Source organism: Ruditapes philippinarum, unplaced genomic scaffold (assembly GCF_026571515.1).
Source record: "Ruditapes philippinarum isolate M1 unplaced genomic scaffold, ASM2657151v2 ctg3265_1_1_1_1, whole genome shotgun sequence".
NCBI classification, from domain to species: Eukaryota; Metazoa; Mollusca; class Bivalvia; order Venerida; family Veneridae; genus Ruditapes; species Ruditapes philippinarum.
In genome coordinates, this window is record NW_026855611.1 from 413,757 (window position 1) to 434,311 (window position 20,555).

General features: G+C 31.9%; 1 protein-coding gene across 1 annotated transcript; it reads left to right on the top strand.

Annotated features, from left to right (window-relative positions):
- Positions 1 to 17,085: 17,085 nt before the first annotated feature.
- On the top strand, positions 17,086 to 19,583 carry LOC132743884 (heat shock 70 kDa protein 12A-like). Its single transcript, XM_060732462.1, has 4 exons — positions 17,086 to 17,304; positions 17,671 to 17,824; positions 18,044 to 18,178; positions 18,560 to 19,583. The coding sequence occupies exons 1-4, from the start codon at positions 17,086 to 17,088 to the stop codon at positions 19,336 to 19,338; spliced, it is 1,287 nt and encodes a 428-aa protein (XP_060588445.1). The 3' UTR covers positions 19,339 to 19,583.
- The last annotated feature ends 972 nt before the right edge of the window (positions 19,584 to 20,555 follow it).

The following is a 20,555-nucleotide window of genomic DNA, read 5'->3' on the forward strand; positions in this document are numbered from 1 at the left end:
TACACAATTGTTGACACAAAAAACAGTGTTTGGGGTCTACATAGGGTATTTTTTCACTGTTTGAGGCATCAAAAAGGGGGGTCAAAAAGCCGTCAAAACACATCTTTATGAGGTAAAAGGTTAACAATAAATGATGAAAAACCTTGGAATTACCAAAAACTAGTATTTCCATTTTAACACATGCCCTTACACCTAATTTGGCGAAAAATTGTTGTCTTGTAACATGTTTTTATTTAATTAAATAAAACTTTTACCCCATCAGCGTATTGTAAAAATGGCCGTTTTTGAAAAGCCTCCTGTTACAAGTTCAAACTGCTATGAAACTATGAAAAATGCTTCAATAACAATGAAACTGGGCACACATGTTGACTGGACCATAGCCTCTGTAACAGCATGCTCAATTGTAAATTTCCTGTTACCATAGCAACTTCTCAATGAATTGAAATTTTGTAAAAGGCCTTTCAGTGTCGGTTACTAGTTACCCTGAGATCGACCTGAGGCCATTTTTAGCCTTTTACATGTCCAAAATTTTCTTGGCGATGAGGGGGACTACCGCCCCCCCCCCCACTCTAACCCCCAAAACAGAAGGGGACTCATCAAAAAAAGTGTTTAAGATGATATTTTTCTATTGATGGTAGGAATAGTTTAAGATAATATTTCCCTATTGATCATATTAACTGTTTTAAATAATATTCTCATATTGATCATAGGAATAGTTTAAGAAAATATTCCTCTATTTATCATAGTAACTGTTTAAGATAATATTCTCCTGTTGACCATAGGAATAATTTGAGATAATGTTCTCCTATTGATAAAATAATATACTCCTACTGATCATAGGAATAGTTTAAGATAATATTCTTCCAATGACCATTGTACTACTTTAAGTTTATGTCCTCCTCTTGATCAAATAATAGTTTAAGATAATGTTCCTCTGTTGATCATAGTTATTGTATGAACCAATCTGACCCTATGGATTATAGTAATAATTTAAAATAATATCTCATATTAATCATAGTCAATGTTTAAGTTATCGCTCCTCTATTGATCATAGTAATTGTTCAAGATTATGTTCCCCTATTGACCATAGTTAGAGTTTTTGTTAAGTTTCCCTCTTGATCATAGGAATACACGCCCGGCAAACTGTCACTCCACTTCAAAATTGTGGTGTACGGTAAAACGAGCGAACGGCATTTCCGAGATAGAGCGGAAGGTCGATTTAAACGCCTAATTGTAAGTATTGTTTATGTTTTTGTCTTGTTATTCATTTTAGTTGCATTTTTTCGAAAAACGGAAAATGTAGTTACGTGAAGGATTGATTGAGGCTTCCAATGATTCAAGCTGTTACAAAAAGAAAATTATATTAAGCCCGGGACAACTTTTCTCCCTGACGAAGCGAACGATGATTTGTAGAATATTGAACTTCCCAACCATAAAAATACCACACCCTTCATATTTCTTGAAAAAGTTTATTAGTAAATTATAAACACGTAATTAGAACTTGTCCTTTGTGCAACAAAAATTACTCCTGAAGGATTTCTTAAATTTGAAATCGATATTTTTCGAAAGTAGTGGAGCGAAAGGGCAAGAGATGGAGCAAAAGGTTCGATGTTGAGCGCAATGAGATATTAATTTGACGTATTAGGAGGAGCGTAGTCTATGATTTTTTATATATAAAAGCTAGAGAAGTTAAAATAGACATGATCAAGTGTTAAGATCGAGATATATATACCTTTTAAAGACAACTGATAAACTGTGATATCCTTTCAACGACTATAGCGTAATAACTGTAATCGCGAAGGTGTCACCTATGGCTGCCGTGTACATGCCATTATTTATGTTCGAAATTTGGATGAGGCCCGACCATTGAATCATACACGTGTATGCATGGAATAATACAGGATGCCACTTTTTCGAGGTCAATCATGATTTTTCACACGGTAATGTACATTTAAAAACGTGTGTCCGTGCAAATTCGACAAAATCGAATATTTTCAGTTCTACCGCGAACAAATGTTTCCGAGCAGGTACGTGTAACGCGATTGTTTACGACAAAATGTTATGTTTTTCGAAAAGTTAGATATTCAAGGTGCAGAACGGAAACAAAATTATGCTTTGCATGGAACGCATTAAATTAAATGGATCACTTATACCGAGTTCAGTTCACAATGACTTTCTGTCATTAATAGCTCTAACGTACCTGTTCAGAGCAAACACAAGTAAGCCACGTTTTCATGAATTTGTAAGGTGGGAAATCGCTATGAAAATGGTTGACCAAGTGTCAGTCGTTATGAGGGTATAACACGTGTTCCAGTTATGTTTCAAGATACTTCCTTATTTAGCATTGTTGTTTAGTTTATTATTTTCCTCTCAAAGTGTAAATAGAAATGTTTACTTTTATATTCAAACACTGCAGTACAAATCTTGGTTTAAGAAAAAAAATAAGTTAAAATAAATATCTAAGATTTTGATTGTTTATCTATGAACAAAACGAGCGTAATAAAAATGGCAGAGCTCAGTTGGTGTACGGACTAAAATTATCAATAATATAATAGACCTAGTTATAGCAGAAATTTCTATTTACGCTTTGAGAGGAAAATAATAAACTAAACTTATAGTTTAAGTCAAGGTTCTCCCATTGATCATGTTTTCGAGCCAATGATGAATCCCATGAATAGCTTTAGAGTTATACCTTGACCAAGAAAATTCCAGCAAAATTGCTATTATATAATAAAGGATATAATAAAAACCTCCAGATAAGCCTAAATATATTTTTTTAAAAACTTGACAAAATGTAGTACAATTTTAAGAAAAGTAAAATGGTTGTAGTTTTAACTGATAAATTATGTGTTATGTGCAATTAATGACTGACTTTTCAGTATTTGTCACCATATTTATACTGCTTGACTGACCCAGTAAGGGCTAGTTTTGCATATCTTGACCCCTCCAAAAATTTATGGACAAACATTTTTTTATTGAAATATTCTAGATAATTTGCTTATCTTACAAGTTTGAAGCAAAGGTAGTACCTTTAAAAAAGGTTTGATAGAGGGAGGTAATAAATTTACATAATTTGTCTGCATTTGTGCCCCCAAAAAAGATTTTTTCCTTAAAAAAATGTTTTTTTTTTTTTTTTTTTTTTGGTACATTTTAATTAACCATAAAGTGAAGTGTGCGTACAAACAAAGAAGAATGCTGTCACAGTGAAAGAGATTACGCTGTGATATTATGAGGGATCAGGGCGTTCCTGTTGCAGAGATTGCACACCAAGGAGGTCAAGGTATGTCATTCTAAGTTTTTTAATATACGTTTTTGTCTTAAATTAAAGTGTCTGTTATTGTTGCATTGTTGTTGTTTCAGGCAAACAAAAGTAAGAATTTTCCCTTTTTTCAGACTCTCATGGATTTGGTATTTCAGGTCAACAGTCTACGAGACTACAAGAGACCGGTTCCCATGCTCCTAGACCAAAATCTGGACGCTCCGTGGTCTCCAACGTAAGGACTGACAGACTATTGCGCGCACCTACCTCCAGAACCGAAAATTAACTTTCCTGCCCGGAGGCTGGTCCGACAGGAAGCTGGAGTGAATGCTTCAAATTCTACTGTGAGACGCTGAATTAGTGCCGCTGGCCTCGGGTAGACTGGTCATGCGTGTTATTCGCAGATGAGTCGAAATTCAACATGTTTCAAAATGATGGCCGTGTTTACATCCGTTGGCGTAAAGGTAAAAAGTTCAAGGATAATTGTGTGATTCCAACTGTGAAGTTTGGAGGTGGTGGATTGATGGTGTGGGGTGGCATGAAATACATGGGGCCATGCTTACTAGAGTTGATGGACGGTTAAATGGTACAGGATATGTGAACATTCTGGAAAATTTTGTAGTGCCATCAGCCCATCTCCTTGAATATGAGGACAATAACTTGCTACAGCATGACAATGCGGCATGTCATAGAGCTAGATTAGTTCATGACTGGAAGGAGAACAATGGCATAAGGTGTTTTCAATCGTCCTCACAATCACCAGACATCAATCCCATAGAAAACTTGTGGTGGGATGTCAAATGTTGACTTAAGAATCGATTAAGTCGCAACATGGTTGAACTGGAGGCAAAGCAGTGGCATCATGGGAGGCCATACCCAGAGAAAGGTTCTCTCGTCGGCTTGTGAGAGGCATGTCTAACAGAATACAGGATGTCATTGAAACCCACGTAGGGCATACCAAGTATTAAGATGCACAAACTGTAATGTATGAACGATGATGTTTTGGGGACAATTAGACTGCTATATATAATTTTGACTGATTATTACATGTATGGCCTGAAAATGTTGACAAGTGTTGTTTTTTCAGATGTTTTATGATATTGTTAAAGATTAAAGAGGTATATTTAAATAGATAATTTATTCCTTTAACTGTTGATTCATTGATATTTTTTATTTCATATGATTTGTAACTATGTCCAAAAACCTTTGGAGGGGACTGTATTGTAAGTGCTGTTTACAATGTGTGAATTACTTTCTTGGTTTTCTTCATAATATTTTACTTTCAAACACATTTTCAAAATCGCCATGAACATTAGAATGAATTTGGAGGCATGCTGCTTTAAACAAGAGTTGTCACTGTAAAGTGACCATTACTCATGGGATGTTCTTTTGAATTTAGTTGGCATAAATATTTCATTGAATATGCTCTAGAATATTTATATGGAAGAGCTTGCTTTTATTCGTGAAATAACAGCCTCAAAGTGTCCATCCACAAATTCAAGATACGATGAAATAACATTTCATCTGCTGTAAGATTATTTTGCATCAACTCATTTACATTTTACCTTTTAGAAAAATAAACAGTCCACAAATTAAAGTATCCACGAAAATGATATTGTGACAAAATAAACCCACAAAATTTCATATTAATGAAACTAAGTGGATTCACAGTAATTATCTGCACATTCTTCTTAAACAACCATGTTCTTCTCATTGAATTAAGAATAGTTCTTAGCCCTTTGACATACGAAAGAATTATCACTAAAATTGCATATTACTGGAAGTAAAAAAATAGCGCCATGATGGCCCTGGGTCGCTCCCAAGAAACAACTGTTTTTCAGTGTAAATGAACTTACCTAAAGGCAAGTCCAGCTCAACTTTTACTTTCCCCTTATATATACTTTCACAACGCTAACTGTTTTTTATTCTTCTTCTTCATTATGAAAAATAGGGCCAAGATGGCCCTAGATCACTCATCTGACTAGGCATTTCATTTTTCACTATATAAACGTAAATATTGTGTCAAGTTTTGTTAAAATTATCTATGTTGCAAGAGTGTTCCTTTGAGACTACATATATGTAGAATAAATGCAGAATAAATGACATAGAGGGTATTTGTTTGTTTGTGTGTAAGATGAAATTTTATTTCATCGAGTGAGCTTTAAAAACAGTATTCTCACGAGTGGCGTAGCCACGAGTGAGAATACTGTTTTTAAAGTTCACGAGATGAAATAAAATTACATCTTACACAACAAACAGACAAATTTTCTTTTTATTTTATGCTTAAAAACAAGTTAAAACGAAATTTCCATAATTTTAACGTTAATTTTAAAATCTGTTTCCCCCATTGAGAGCCCCATTTAGACGGAATTTCTCATTTAAAACAAGAAGTCTTGAGCTGAAAAATAAGTCCGCCAATCAAGGTTAAATGACGGTGATATTTATTCATTTTATTAAAAAAATATGAATGATCGCTTGTTTTAATCATAAAAACAAACAATTCTTGCAGGAGAAAATTCCAACCATCCATCCATATTTCTGTTACTTACTGAGAATTTATATTAGACCTGGCTTTCTAAAATGTAAACGGCAGCCATTTTTTAAAGTTGTGTATTTCATGGGAGGAAAATAATTGTGTAAGATTCAGAAGGATATAATTTGGATTTGTTAGTCATACACCTTTTTAAAAGAAAGAAAACTTATTTGAGGATTGTAACAGACAAAAAATAAGTGTTGACAGAAGTGAAAACATTCAGAAAAGGAGCTAGGAAAATGGAAAAATTGGAAGCTTGCTGAAGGAACGCTGGGTTGTTTTAACTTATTTTACGAGTGATGGCTGTCAATGCTTTTCAATTTTTCATAAAGCATACGGCAGTTATTGCTCGTAGGATACTTTAATATGCCCAAATGTCATCAAGAGCCCGTTTTGCATGGGGAAGGAATGTATTTTTCAGACTGTAAAAACGAAACAAAAAAAATTTAGAGACAAAATTTGGTGATTGGAATTTGAAGGAATAGAAGTAAGTTTTCTCTCTGTGTTACTTTTGACATTTAAGTTATTTATCTATTTCAGCTTTGCTATTTCTTTTAACAGCCTGACATTGTCAGAATTGTCAGTAAAAATAAAATTGAGGTACCACATGGGGAAAATCTTAAAAAAGTAGTTTCGTCATTGAAAAAAGTGAAATTATATTTTGATAATTTTCACTGTGAAATTATCAAATATAATTTTCACGGATAAATCAGTAATCCACTGAAAAGCATAAAATAACAAGGTATATTTTGATGGTAAGGTGTTAATGTTTTAAACTTTTTATACATTCTATATGGTATCATAACTGTGCCTCAAAATAATTACAATAGGTTAAGCAATGTACAAAATATCAAAAGAAGGCCAGTTGATATAAATATTCAATTCAGTACCAGAAATTACAGCCTTGGTCCGAATATCATGCCTGTATGTCAAAAAGCAAGAAATAAAGTCGTGTGGTATCAAAAGAACTAGAAGTTGGTCCGCTGCTATCAAAAATCAATTTGGCATCACAAATTACACCCATGGTCAAAATTTCATGTATGTATGTCAAAAATCAAAACTGTAGGTCAAGCTATATCAAAAATATCAACAGGAGATCAAATTATATCAAAATTTGATTTGACATTATAAGTTACACCCTAAGTCTAAATTCCGTGTCCGTACGTCAAAAAGCAAGAAAGTAGGTCGACTGATATCAATAATACTAAAAGTAGGTCAGCTGCTATCAAAATTCAATTTGGCATTAGATATTACACCCCTGGTCCAACTTGAAAATCTGTATATCAAAACACAAGAATTACCTCTAAGTGTAACCTTAACCTTTAATCTAGAGATTCATGCATGTGGCACTGCTTCTCAAAAGTGGTGAACATTTCTATGAAGATTCATAAGAATTTACTATGCGTAGAGGATATATGCTCTGGAAAAAAACAATATTTTGTCATCATATTGAGTGACCTTGACCGTGCAAATATTAACATTTAATATTTGTTTCACACCAGTAGTCATGATAATGAACATTTGTGTTCAATCCCTCAATAAATGATCACTAAATGGTGCGAATACACATTTCATATTTTTATCTGACCTTTGACCCTATTTGTGACCTTGATCTTGGCTGCAGGGACCTAAATTTTACATGCATTATTCCGCCTTTCAAAGGTGAACATTTGTGCTAATTATTTTGAAATCCCTTTATGCATATAGAGGTTTTGCTCCTGACAAGCAAGTTTTTTTGGTGACCTCTAAGTTTGACCTTGACCTTTAACCTTAAAATCTAGATTATGCACATGACACTGCTTCTTATAATTGCAAAAATGTCAATGAAGTTTTATATATATCCCTAAAAATTTGTAAGAGATATACGCTGGACAAAATCTCAATAATTTATCATCTTGAGTGACCTTGACTATCATATTTAATGACCTTGATCTTGCATTATATTAACTGAAATCACATGTTTTACACCAGAAGTCATAATGACAATTGTGTTTCAATCTCTCAATAAATGATGACTATATAGTCCAAATACACATTTTCATATTTTATCTGAGCTTTAACCCCATATGTGTGACCTTGACCTTAGCCGCAGGGACCGAAATTTTGCTCGCAACTCTCGGCCTGACAATTGTGAGCATTTTTGCCAAGTTGTATTGAAATCCCTATATGCATGTAGAAGGTTTGCTCCGGACAAGCGTTTTTCAATGACATCTAAGTGTGACCTTAACCATTGACCTGGAGATCTGGCGAGCGTTTCACTAACATTCCGTCAATCTTGCGTATCTTTTTACGTAAATTTGGACTTACGCAAAACGTAAATTTACGTTAGTTGCGTTTCACTTATCAGAACATGCAATTTACGCCAATAATAAGTGAGCACGACTTTACGTTTAATCTTACGCAAATGCGTAGCTAAGAAAGTTCAGTGAAACGCAAATTAATATGTAAGTTTTTCAATGTAGTTATTCAATGTAGTTAATATAACATTATAAAATTTAACATAGTCAATGTAAATGTATTTTTCAGTTATTTAATTAAAAGATGGACATATAGCATTACCTGTTTTCAAATGCCTTTTAATTTGGCATCAGATATTACATATGTGTACATATTTTGTCTTTATAGTAATATTTTGTTCTTTCTTCAAATGTTTTTTTTTTTTTTTGTAATAATAAGATATTTTCATCGATTTGCCGCCATTTACCATTTTACTAGGCTCCTTTCTTATGTAAAACATAATTTTCGTCAAGGGAAAAGTATTGGTTATACAGGGATTTATGCTAGGTATATATAAATATCATTTTGGATTTCACTGTGCTTAAAGTATAAATTTTAAATTGTGTCAATATTAATGCATTTTTAACTTAAGTATATTATAATTTTATCCATGCATGAACGTTCATGATCCTTTCATATTAAACAAATTATGAACAGTCTTAAAATAACAATTTCACGGGTGTTAAAATTCAAACATTATTATTTATGACGAATTATTTTATTTCATACAATGCTAAATTTTAAGGTTCACGTTGAAGAGTCAACTCATTTCTATGTTGTCCGTCGCATAAGATATTGGTTGACACCGAGTTTTGCAAAACGTATATATTAGCTTACTGTTTAGTGTATGCTTTAAAAAGCTAGTATCCTTAAAAATGACAGAGACATAGTTTGTTGAAACATGATTTAAATTATTTAGACAAATTACGATTTGTACGTTTGCCAATGAATTATCTATAACAAAAAACTAAAAATCGATATGGCTGTGGGACTTTTGTTCGTGTATGCTACCTTATGCTGAGTGATAACTATTGAGTACCGTGGTTAAATTGTGGAATATAACTTGATCCTAAGGAAAGTCTCTTAGTTACGAACAAGATTAAATTCGCCTTATTGAGCAATCTACATTGTAGCAGTGCACATCTCGAGGGTTAAACGGAAAACTGTCGTAAGTCACATTTATACAATAGTTGCTTTGCTACCTTTTTGTAAGTTTTAAAGTCACAAACAGGTATCAAATATTCTTTCTTTAATAATTTTATAGCTGACATCCAGAAAAAAAGTGTATTATACAAGTATGGACGCTAACCGAGTTCAATATTGATTTTTTAATATAAATCACATCATATTCACCAAATTATTGCAAATATAGAAACTGCAACAAAGAGTTCCTTATTTTACAGAGGCGAACAGTATTATAGAGTCAAAGTTTAAGTGACCTAAGATAATAATAATCCTGAGGAAATGTTTCCAAAATCTTAAACTCTAGAATACCCTTCGCCTCAGTGAATACATTGTGTTTGAAAAAAAGACCTTGCGCACATAATCATAAACAGGAACATTCAAAGTTCACAAAGTGGTATCATTTGAGTCCGCACTTTAGTTATTGGTTTTAGGGTAGTGAACTGTAATTATGATTCTGACGACCCATTTTAAGTTCAAATGAAAATGCCTATAAATTTCAAAAGTGTATAAGTCAGTAAAAATCCATTCTTTAGTTATGGATGTTGGACATTCACCCGGAACGTATATGTGAAATTTTGAATGACTACCTTCAATGACTGAGGATATATCTAATTCCATAAAAACTACCTCTGATCGCCTTTCAAAATTACACTTTATTTAGTTCTGCTCATTGCTTTCTCGTTCAGGTCACACGCTTTCTATTTAGTGGGGACCATACGCAGCTTTTCGAAAGTGTCGTATTGATAACCGCCGTATGAACACATCTGCAGATGTTTCTATGTTCAAAACTTCACCATTGTCATGTAAAAATGTTCAAATTCTGCTTAAGTTCGTGAAACATTTTCAATTTTGTTGTGTTGGGCATTATTTAGGGATTCTTTATTACTCTCTATTTTAATAGTAACGTTTTCATGTCACAATTTGTATTGTTATCTTAGTACAATAATAGACCTGTCACACCAAACAAGAGATACAAACATATGTCTCCATTATTTTTTTAACAAAACAAATATTTAAAATTTAATATAGACTATATTAGATTATTGATAATTATGTGACGAAATTCTTCATAATACATGTAATAATTTTGCATTAAGTTTTATTGTTTATAAACAATTAACAGGATAACCCCAAGGTATGAGGTACAACAGTTTTCCATTAAAATATACAGTACCTTTATCAAACTTCAGTATTGTAGACTGTATGCAACAAAAATGTGACTTACAACACTTTTCCGTTCAGTCTTCGATCTCTCACTTGTCAGTTAGCTATCACAAATAATTTTGTGAAAATTCAAAGATACCGCCTAAAGTTACTTAATGAAGGAAGGTTAATTACTGTCCATTACCAGCCCATCAAATTTCTTCAATAGAAATTCGAGTTCAAAAATACTACCAGTCAGCAGAATCCAAAACAGCAAAAATAAATTAAAAAAGATAAGGTAGAAAACAATTTAAATGTGAAAAATTAATAAATATATAAAGTTCAACATGTTATGTTGTCATCACTGTCAACCTGTAAGAAAGTTTTGGTTTTAAAAAAGAGAAGATCTCGAGAGAAAATTAAATGCATTGTCAGTTTTGGTATTTCTATGTCCGTCGCTAAATTCCATTTTATGATCCAACTGGGATTCCCCGTTTATTTGTATTTAATATGTCGGGATATTTCTATTAGGCCACACATCTATTTAAACAATTTTAATTGTATTGTGCCGCTATGATACTTTGAGAGTGATGTAGCATTTGTTGTGTACACAAAAGTTTACAATCTTTGTCTGAATAGGTAAAGCAGGTTTTTTTAGAAGAGAATATAGTACAAGATTAAAAAAATAGACTTTTAAGTGTCTGGATTGGCAAAGTTGGTAAAGGCAGTGGTATGCAATACAACTTTTATGTTTCCCTATTTTTTCAGTTTTACTAAAGATGCAAATGAATTTGAAAATAAAGGTAGTTTTGTTATAATATCTAATAATGTAAATTTACAAATGTACCACTCCAGTAAAAATATATTTTATCCTGTGTAGTGTGTAGTATGCATTAGTCATAGTTCTTGTGCAGTGCTAGAGTATTTCGTGCCAACTGAAAGATAGTTGAAATAATTTGTGTATATGTAATCATTCCATCTAGTATTCAGTATAAGGTTCGCTAGATTTTACTTTTGAAAACAAAACAAAATGTGAAGTTAGAAGTTAATAGAAATTACAAACTTTATACTTCTTTACGTCAAGGTAATAAAAAATTCGATTTTATTGTTTATAATTATATAAAACTTATTTTAAATTTGCGAAAAAAGTACAATACGAACCAGTCCTGCATTGATATTTAACTACAAGATTATCTGACAAGCTTACCTACTGCATTACACTGACAGTTGATTAATGTATCGATTTTTTAAATTTATATCGCAAGCCTGTGTGCTGGGGGCAGGGGACATATTCGAATGATGGCCCCGGTCAAATTTTTTAATAACTCAGACATGGTGTTTTGAAGGTACTGATAACTTCTGATATTTCTCTGTCATTGTAATTCTTTCTTGTTTGTGTGTAGGAAATGAGAAGTATTTTTGGGTTTTTATCCGAAACTAAGCATATTGGTAGCTTTGTATGTATTTCTGACTCTCCGAATGGAGGTGAAAAAGTTAAAAATCAATCTTTGACAGTTGGCGCCAAGCAAGTAAGAAATTTCAGATAAATTTTGTGAAAAATCTAAACGTATGACAGACACTTTATTTGTCATTTCTGAAAATGCCATAGCTTGCACTGCGTGTTACTGATGTTTTTAAAGGAATCAGGCGGATTCTGGAGTATGCTGCACCTTCATGAAGATTGCCGATATTGGTATATTTTAGGTGTGATTTTGGCTAGGTGGGGGTAAATATAAATTGCTGTCAGTCATTTTTTGAAGGAGCAATGCATGCAAACTATTATTTTCTTCAATGTATGTCATATATCATTGAATAATGCTGTGCAACTGGTTATCTGCCTGTGAAACAGATTTTGAAATATTTGGAATTGTGTTTCTGGTCACACTGAAATACAAATTTTTTCACTTTTAGGTCCCCTGCCCCCTAAAGATAATATACACAATACATATATGATAACACCGTTTTACACCGTAATAGTGGACTTGACCACCGCGTCACGTACTAAAAAATTATCCTAAACGTACAGTAATGTACCTCAATCATAATTATCATCAGTTGTATCATCGCATCACGTTGTTTATTTCATTATCACAAAGAAAAAGAAGAGACTAAGAATATTTTATTTAACTCGTTATACATAAAACTAATATAGAAAAAGTTGTTCTCACAATATAACAAAACTAATAATTATCTGGAGAATTAGCTCTAATGATTATGAAATTAGTGTTGAATACAAGATTCTATGTCATTAATGAAGAATTTAACAGTGAATATATTAAAGACTGTTATAGTCTAGCATATAAATTCAATAAATCTTTTTTTCTTTTTTTTTCACGTGGCGCAATAGATAAAAGTTTACGTTTTTTTATTGATCTATAATTTGACTAAGCATTTCTATAAAATTCCACATACTAGGTTTAAGATAGAAATGACGTTAAAGCTGTCGAATTTTTAAATCACGGTCAGCATTGCATAAAAGAATAAAACTTTTTTTTCTGTCTCAGTGTATTGACAGAGTTCGCATAATATTATTCAAGTAATTAGTTTCATTAATATTTGTACTAATTATAAAATACATTTGACAACTATGATTGGTTCGGTGTAATAACTTATAATAAGAAACTGGGCATAAGTAAGTCATTGTGATAGAAATATTAAGGACGTGGGTACTTTTGCTGCAGGTTTTAAAGTTTTATGCTATTAAAACTAAGCGGCTAACCTGTAACTTGTTCTTATAGTTACTTTTAACTTACAATTCACCGTGTTGATAAAATACGATTTGACAGATTTAAAACCATGATCTCACAAAGTTTGCAGAATTCTCAAGTTTATACATAAAATTTATACAGAAGGAATTAATGATTTTTTTTCATAATCGTTTAATAATAGTGAGTTATCATCTGGAAATCGTGTAATTTCGTTGTCATCACTATTCATAAGTAAGTGTATCCTTTTTACACCATAACATTGTTATCCTTTTTACACCATAACATTTTATCCTTTTTACACCATAACATTGTTATCCTTTTTACACCATAACATTGTTATATTTTCATAGCTAATATTACTGTACAGCAAATTAAATGAAAATGTAACAGTCAAATAGGATCACCTTGTCTACCGTCGTGTTTACTTTGTAGATAGATAAACATTAAAATTTCCATATCATAGATATTTCAGTATTGTATCATAACTCTTCGTAATTCTCATTCGTTATAACTCATTCTGATAATGATGAAGTCTGTTGTCAGATAATGCTTTGTACACAAACTTTCATTTATCATTTGCTTTAAAACAAAACTTGTACATGTATTTCTAAATATGTGTCTTAACAAAGTTCATTATAAATAATAGGTTAATGTGTTTATTTCTAAACAAATACGCAATTAATATTACATCCTGTTTAAATTAACAACCCTCTTTTAGGGTTATAACTTGTCAAAAATATTATTAATATTATATAATAGCTGATTTATCTTTTTCTTAACAAACACCCCTCGATAGTATTTTTAACATACTGGTAACCGGCAAGAACCAAAGCCGGGGCCACACGTCTTTGCAAAACATGTTCTTGTTCTCCCTAACAATAAAAACATATTAACAGAAATTTTCTTCATACAGGCAATGAGCTCGTTAGTTGTTGTAGCCATTGATTTCGGGACAACATATTCAGGATGGGCGTTTTCATACAAGTCTGATTATGACCGAGATCCTCTGAAGATAACAGCAAAGAATATTCCACACTCAACTTTATCACTTAAAGGTACAATATTATCTCCTTCAGTTTACTCATTTGAAAATATGAACATGATAAAAAGGATGACTCTACAGTCTTAAACGAACTTGTTCAATATCAAGATTTTCCATCCCTAGTGAAACTGAAAGTATATATAGTTTATTATCTAAGCATATGTATCATTTGATTCTAAAACATATATCGACAATTTGAGAAAGGATATTTGAAATGAAATATTACGTATTTTAGTCGTTCATTACGTATTTTAGTCGTATTACACTCGTATTACAGTCATTTCGTTATAAATGTACATGTAACTATCAAATTGCTGTTTCCGTTATGACTATTATATTTGCCCGCGCGAAGCTCGTCCGATAATCTAAGTATAGACATAATTATTTCGTAATATCTTGGACAATCATAAGTATAATTTGTATATGTCTTTCACAAATTGTACGATAGGTGATTTGATGGGGGACTTTATCAACTTTGAACTGATGTTCAATGTTTAGAACGATGCATAACATATATTTAATTGTTATGCTTAAAGTTTATTTGATTAGTTTGGTTTCGAATATTTATTATTTTGGCATGGTGTGTTGCCCATGAGAACTTTTCACTGAGGCCGCATTGCGCGATATAAGATACATGTTGTTATATATAATACGTTACATAAATGTGTTCTTCCTTTAGTTTTATAAGTGTCAGCGGGACTTTCAATAATATATTATTCACGATAACACCATCAGTCCGACAAGAAAGTATTTAGTGTCCGTAGCTGGATAATGACGGACCTATAATATAGCGGCATGTACAAAACATGCAATAACAAAAGTTATCAGAATTTTTATAGAAATATTGTTAACTAAACAATATGATTTCCTTCTTTGTTGAATTTTTACCATAATTTTCTGTAAAAGTGCTGTTAAATATGAGTAAGAACACACAGTTCTTCGAGTGTCAAAGCATCATCATGACCTTTACATTGAACTGGCCTTCAGTCCGATAAATGTTCGCGTTCTTACTGATCGGTCACAGTAATTCAATGAGGCCCTTGATCCTGTGTACTATTTTGTTATAAATTGAAAATTATATTTAGTAGACGAAATATCGGCGATGAGACGATACTTATTCTATCGTTAATTTTCAGTTTTCAAAACGCAATTTGATAAACTAATTAAGTCATTAAGTTTTCAAGTTATAAGTATCGTCCTATTCGTATCATATGCACCGTTATATTTCTAAAAAATTGGTCTTTGTTGCAGCATCAAAACACTTAGAATCCATTGTTTTTAAAGGCCCAATGTGTATGCTCATATATGTAATTATGAACATGAATTGGAAAAATAACTTATATAAAAAAAAGAAAGGACAAGGTTAGATAAGACATTTTTGGATACTCCTAATACTGTAATATATCTTTTTGATACAACGGCACTCAGTTTTCGTCTTCTGCCAGCCTTTACCCTTTCACGTCATTATTTATACATATGTTCCAGAAAATATTATTTAATGTTCGGTTATTTTTATTGTAAATATCAATATGATAATAGTTAATGTTATTATTCCAATATCAATCTCACGCAAATGTCCTTGACAACTGTGTGTATTTTGTTTCTACTGATGCAAAATCAAAACTATTGGTTTCAGTTCCGACCTGCATTCTTATAAATTCTGATGGAACAACGCCAGATTCTTTCGGTTATGATGCTGAGGACAGATATGCTGAAATATGCGAGAAAAAAGGGAACAACACAAATGATTCTTCTTCAAAAGATTTAAAATGATGCTTTTTAAAGAAAGTGTATGTATAATATGAATACCACATATTAAGTACATCAATCATAAGTACGCGCATGCATGCAAACCTCTATCTATCCATGTCTTTCTCCCTCCCTGTCTGCAAAGACGAGGGCGAAATGAGACATTCTCAATGATTATTAAGAATTTTTTATGTGACGTAATTACTCGTACCTTACAACTTGAACTGGTATATTGCTAGACAATTAATTTCGTATACACATGCATATTTTGTAGTATGCAGCGAGGTGGAATTTTTTTACAGAATTCAGAATTAATTACATGTACGAGTAATTATGTAGTGAAATATCTAATTAGGAAGTGATCACACGTAAACAAAACGTACATATGAATAAATAAGTGACTTTGTTATAAATTAATCGTACCAAAGGTATATAAGAGCAAAATAAAACAGCATTGTTTATAAGTTAAAATGCCTTGTTTAAAATCATAAGGAGTGTCCGCATCTCAACGAATAAACAAGTATTACCTCAGCAAAATGAAAAGTGCTTGAGCTGACCCCATATTAAAAATAATAAATACATTAAAGTGCCTGTGCATACTTATGATAAGTTGTTTGAAATATATCTGAACTTAATAACAAAAATAGAATGACATCAACGTTTAGTTTTGAGATTTATTCTTTTTATAGTTACTGTTCAACTTCGACCAACGTATTGTTTCATTTTACCCCTCGCCAGGGGCAATGTAAATCACACAAAAATGTTTTGCAGTAATTTATAAACAAAAATAAAGTTAAATTGAAGTAAAATAATACAAAGAGATTAATAATTGGGCTTGTCATATTGAAAAAAAAAACAGTTTCGATTTTCCCCGGTTTCCTCATCAAGCTATAAATTTAGATAAACTATGTTTCGCTTAAGTACATATAAAATAGTATACATTATTCATTTCGCGGGTTTATTCAGACAGGTTTATTTATTTATTTATTTTGGGTTTTACGTCACATCGACTCAGTATAGGTCATATCGCGACGTTCCAGCTTTACTGGTGGAGGAAGACCTCAGGTGCCCTTCCGTGCATTATTTCAGGCACGAACAGGCATCCAGACAGGTAACTTGACATTACTTACAAAAACATGTATCGAATATTTAAGAAACTTATTGTATATTGTATCTTATGTATAAGGGCATGACAAGACGTGATACACTAGAAGATGAGACTGGTAAGAAACTACCGGCAATGAGGGTTTTCTCGCTATCTATTGATTTCTTGAGGAAGGGTATTCTTGATACTCTAAGCAAACATGTTGATGGCACATTTATTGCGTCTGACATACAATGGGTGCTTACTGTTCCAGCAATATGGAACGATGCAGCTAAACAGTTTATGAGGGAGGCAGCACGAAAGGTATATTGCATTAATCAAAACGGATAAAACGGATAAAATTATTTAAATAAGTTAAACGCTTTTAGTGTAAATGAACAAAGAATCAAGTCATTAATAACATGTCTAAAGATACATACAAGTGTGTTACATATTTCAAAATCTGTTTATCAACGAACCTCTACTAAAGAAGGGAATTATTCATATAACCCTACGACAACGCTGTTCGTCTATAGTCACGAACTGTCGTGGCCTTATCTTGATTAAAAATATATTTACATAGTTATTTCCATTATTTGCATATATTCTTTTATACGATAATTATTTTACGAATTTAAGCTGATTTGAATATTTACTTCATCCAGTCGAATTAACCCTTTGATTTCATAGGCTACGATTCCAGAAAGCCTAACGTTATGTCTTGAACCAGAAGCGGCATTTATTTATTGTCGTCATCTTCCAATGTCAAAGTGTACCAAACAAGAAGTTACATCGATTTCCCAGTTTTCACCAGGAACAAAATATATTGTTCTTGATGCAGGAGGTATTCTTGTTAAATGTTTTACTAAAACGAAACGCTAAAACAAACTGTTTTCTAATTTGATAAACTTTTGTATACAAGTATTATCTTGTCTAAACCTGTCAGAAAAAAAAAATCCTTTGTATTTTCTTTTGTAGGCGAGTAATATGCATGTTCATTTTTTTTTTAATTTCTAAAGAGTAAAGGATTTTTGAGTGGTTAATTGTTTGTTTCCTTTAACAGGAGGAACAGTTGACATAACTGTACATGAAGTAACTGACGATGGAAACTTGAAGGAACTCCATAAAGCAAGTGGTGGTGCATGGGGTGGAACCAAAGTGGATGAGGCATTTGAAGAGTTTCTATCAAGTATTGTTGGTAGGTAACTCATATTTGACACAAAGAAATATTTTACAGTGAACCATTTTTTAAATCATAACGTATACATAAGAAGTGAATATGTAACAGCAATTGTTACCTTTACGGAAAAAAAGTTTTCTAAAAAGCTTTTAAAGCTTCCTACGTAATCAGTAAAATTATTTTATGTCTTCTTTCGTGCAAAGAAAATAAATATTCTTTAAACAGACTGTAAATTTGGATAAATTTTTGTTAACCCAGACTTCTTATGATTAAGACTAATTATCGTTGTATGAACTTAGATATGTTTCAGTTTGTATTTATCAATACCATATCAATATAATAGCAATGATATCAGATGAACAAGGGTTTACTTTAGATTATCAATCAATCTTATTTCAGGACCGGTTGTCATCTCAAAATTCAAAAGTCACTATTTAGAGGATTTCATTGACTTTTTTCGTGAATTTGAAAGCAAAAAACGCAAACTTATTCAATCTACAACATTCGTGACTATGCGTTTCCCAGCTAGTCTTTCTGACTTATGTCCAGAAGTCAAAGAAACGGAATTTAGGGAATTAATACGACAGTCTAGATTTGAAAGCAAGGTCCAGGTTTTACGAGATAAGTTGAAGATTGATGGTGACGTCATCAATGAGTTTTTTGAACCAACCGTTCGCAAAATAATTAGTCATGTAGAAAATATATTGACGGAATCTTCCGTTGATGGTTGTGCTGCCATTCTAATGGTTGGTGGATTTTCTGAATCATCGGTGTTGCAAAGGAATGTAAAGTCCACATTCAAACACCTGAAAGTTATCGTTCCAGACGACGCAGGATTAGCAGTCTTAAAAGGAGCTGTCATCTTCGGGCACAAACCTACAACAATAACTGAAAGAATATGCAAATTTACATACGGGCATGGGTTTTCTCATAGGTACAATGAGAGCTGCAAACATCGGAAGGGAATAGTTGAAAAGGATGAAAATGGAGATATGAGATGTTATGACTTATTCGACATTCGTGTTAAAGCAGGACAGTCTGTCAAGGTGGATGAAGAACAACCAGAGAGAATATGCACACCTGTTACTGATGATCAGACTGCTCTTGCCATCAATGTTTATGCATCCACTTCAAGTAATCCGCAGCTTACTACAGAAGATGGATGCAATCTCATTTGAAAATTGAGGGTGCCTATTTCTGACACAAGCTCTGGAAGAAACCATGAATTTGGAATAAGTTTCATTTTTGGAGGGACCGAGATTGTTGTAAAAGTCGTTGACAAGGAGTCCGGCGAAATTATGGTACAATCTGTCGATTTTCTTGGTTAGAATATAACTAAACTAAATCAGAACACTAAAACAGACATATATACTTGTTATTGTTTAATTTGTTTGGGAGTAAGAGTAATCATATATACTGGATACATATATATTTTATATTTTTTACTGTTTAATTTGTTTGGGAGTAAGAGTAATCATATATACTGGATACATATATATTTTATATTTTTTACTGTTTAATTTGTTTGGGAGTAAGAGTAATCATATATACTGGATACATGTAGCAATATTATTGTTTTATTTTATTGCTTGAAGCACATTGCGTTCATAGCCAATCCTTTCATAATACATGTTGTATTGCTAAATATTGCTTTTTGTATATTATATATCTTAATTTTGTAAAGCATTGCGTTCATTTTCTGTCGTGGACGATAATTATATTGATGGCATTTCAATGCACTTGATATAGTAACATCTATTTGTCTTACTAACTATAATATAGTAACTCGTATAATCATTCTTGTAAAGTAGCAAATGCAATAAATGGTTAAAAAACATGAACTAATTGATTATACAAACTTCTGTGATCATTTTAACTCTTAAATTGCTTATCATTTAGTGAAATGCAATCGATAAGAAATTGTGTTAGAATGATTTTTTCCCATTAGTATCCAACATTTCCATTTGTGCTACAGCATATGCTGTCATTAAAGACTCATATACTCATATACATGTATTTAACTAACACATAATGTGTATTCATTTATTATAAAATTAAGTATAGTGAATAAAAGCAAAATAATTCACACATAAAAACCATTGTTTCTGTTGTACTTGCTTTAAAATGAATTTAATTAAATTATCCTTTTGAATTTGTGAAAAGGATTTGCCCTGCTTTTAATTAATAACAGTCCAATTGTATGGAGCCCCTAAGGTGATATTTTCGACATTTTTTCCCGGTATTTAATTTTTTTACGAAATATTAATTCGTTTCTACGAAATATTAATTCATTTTTTACGAAATATTTATTCGTTTTACGAAATATTAATTCGTTTACACGAAATATTAATTCGTTTTACGAAATATCTATTCGTAATCACGAAATATTAATTCG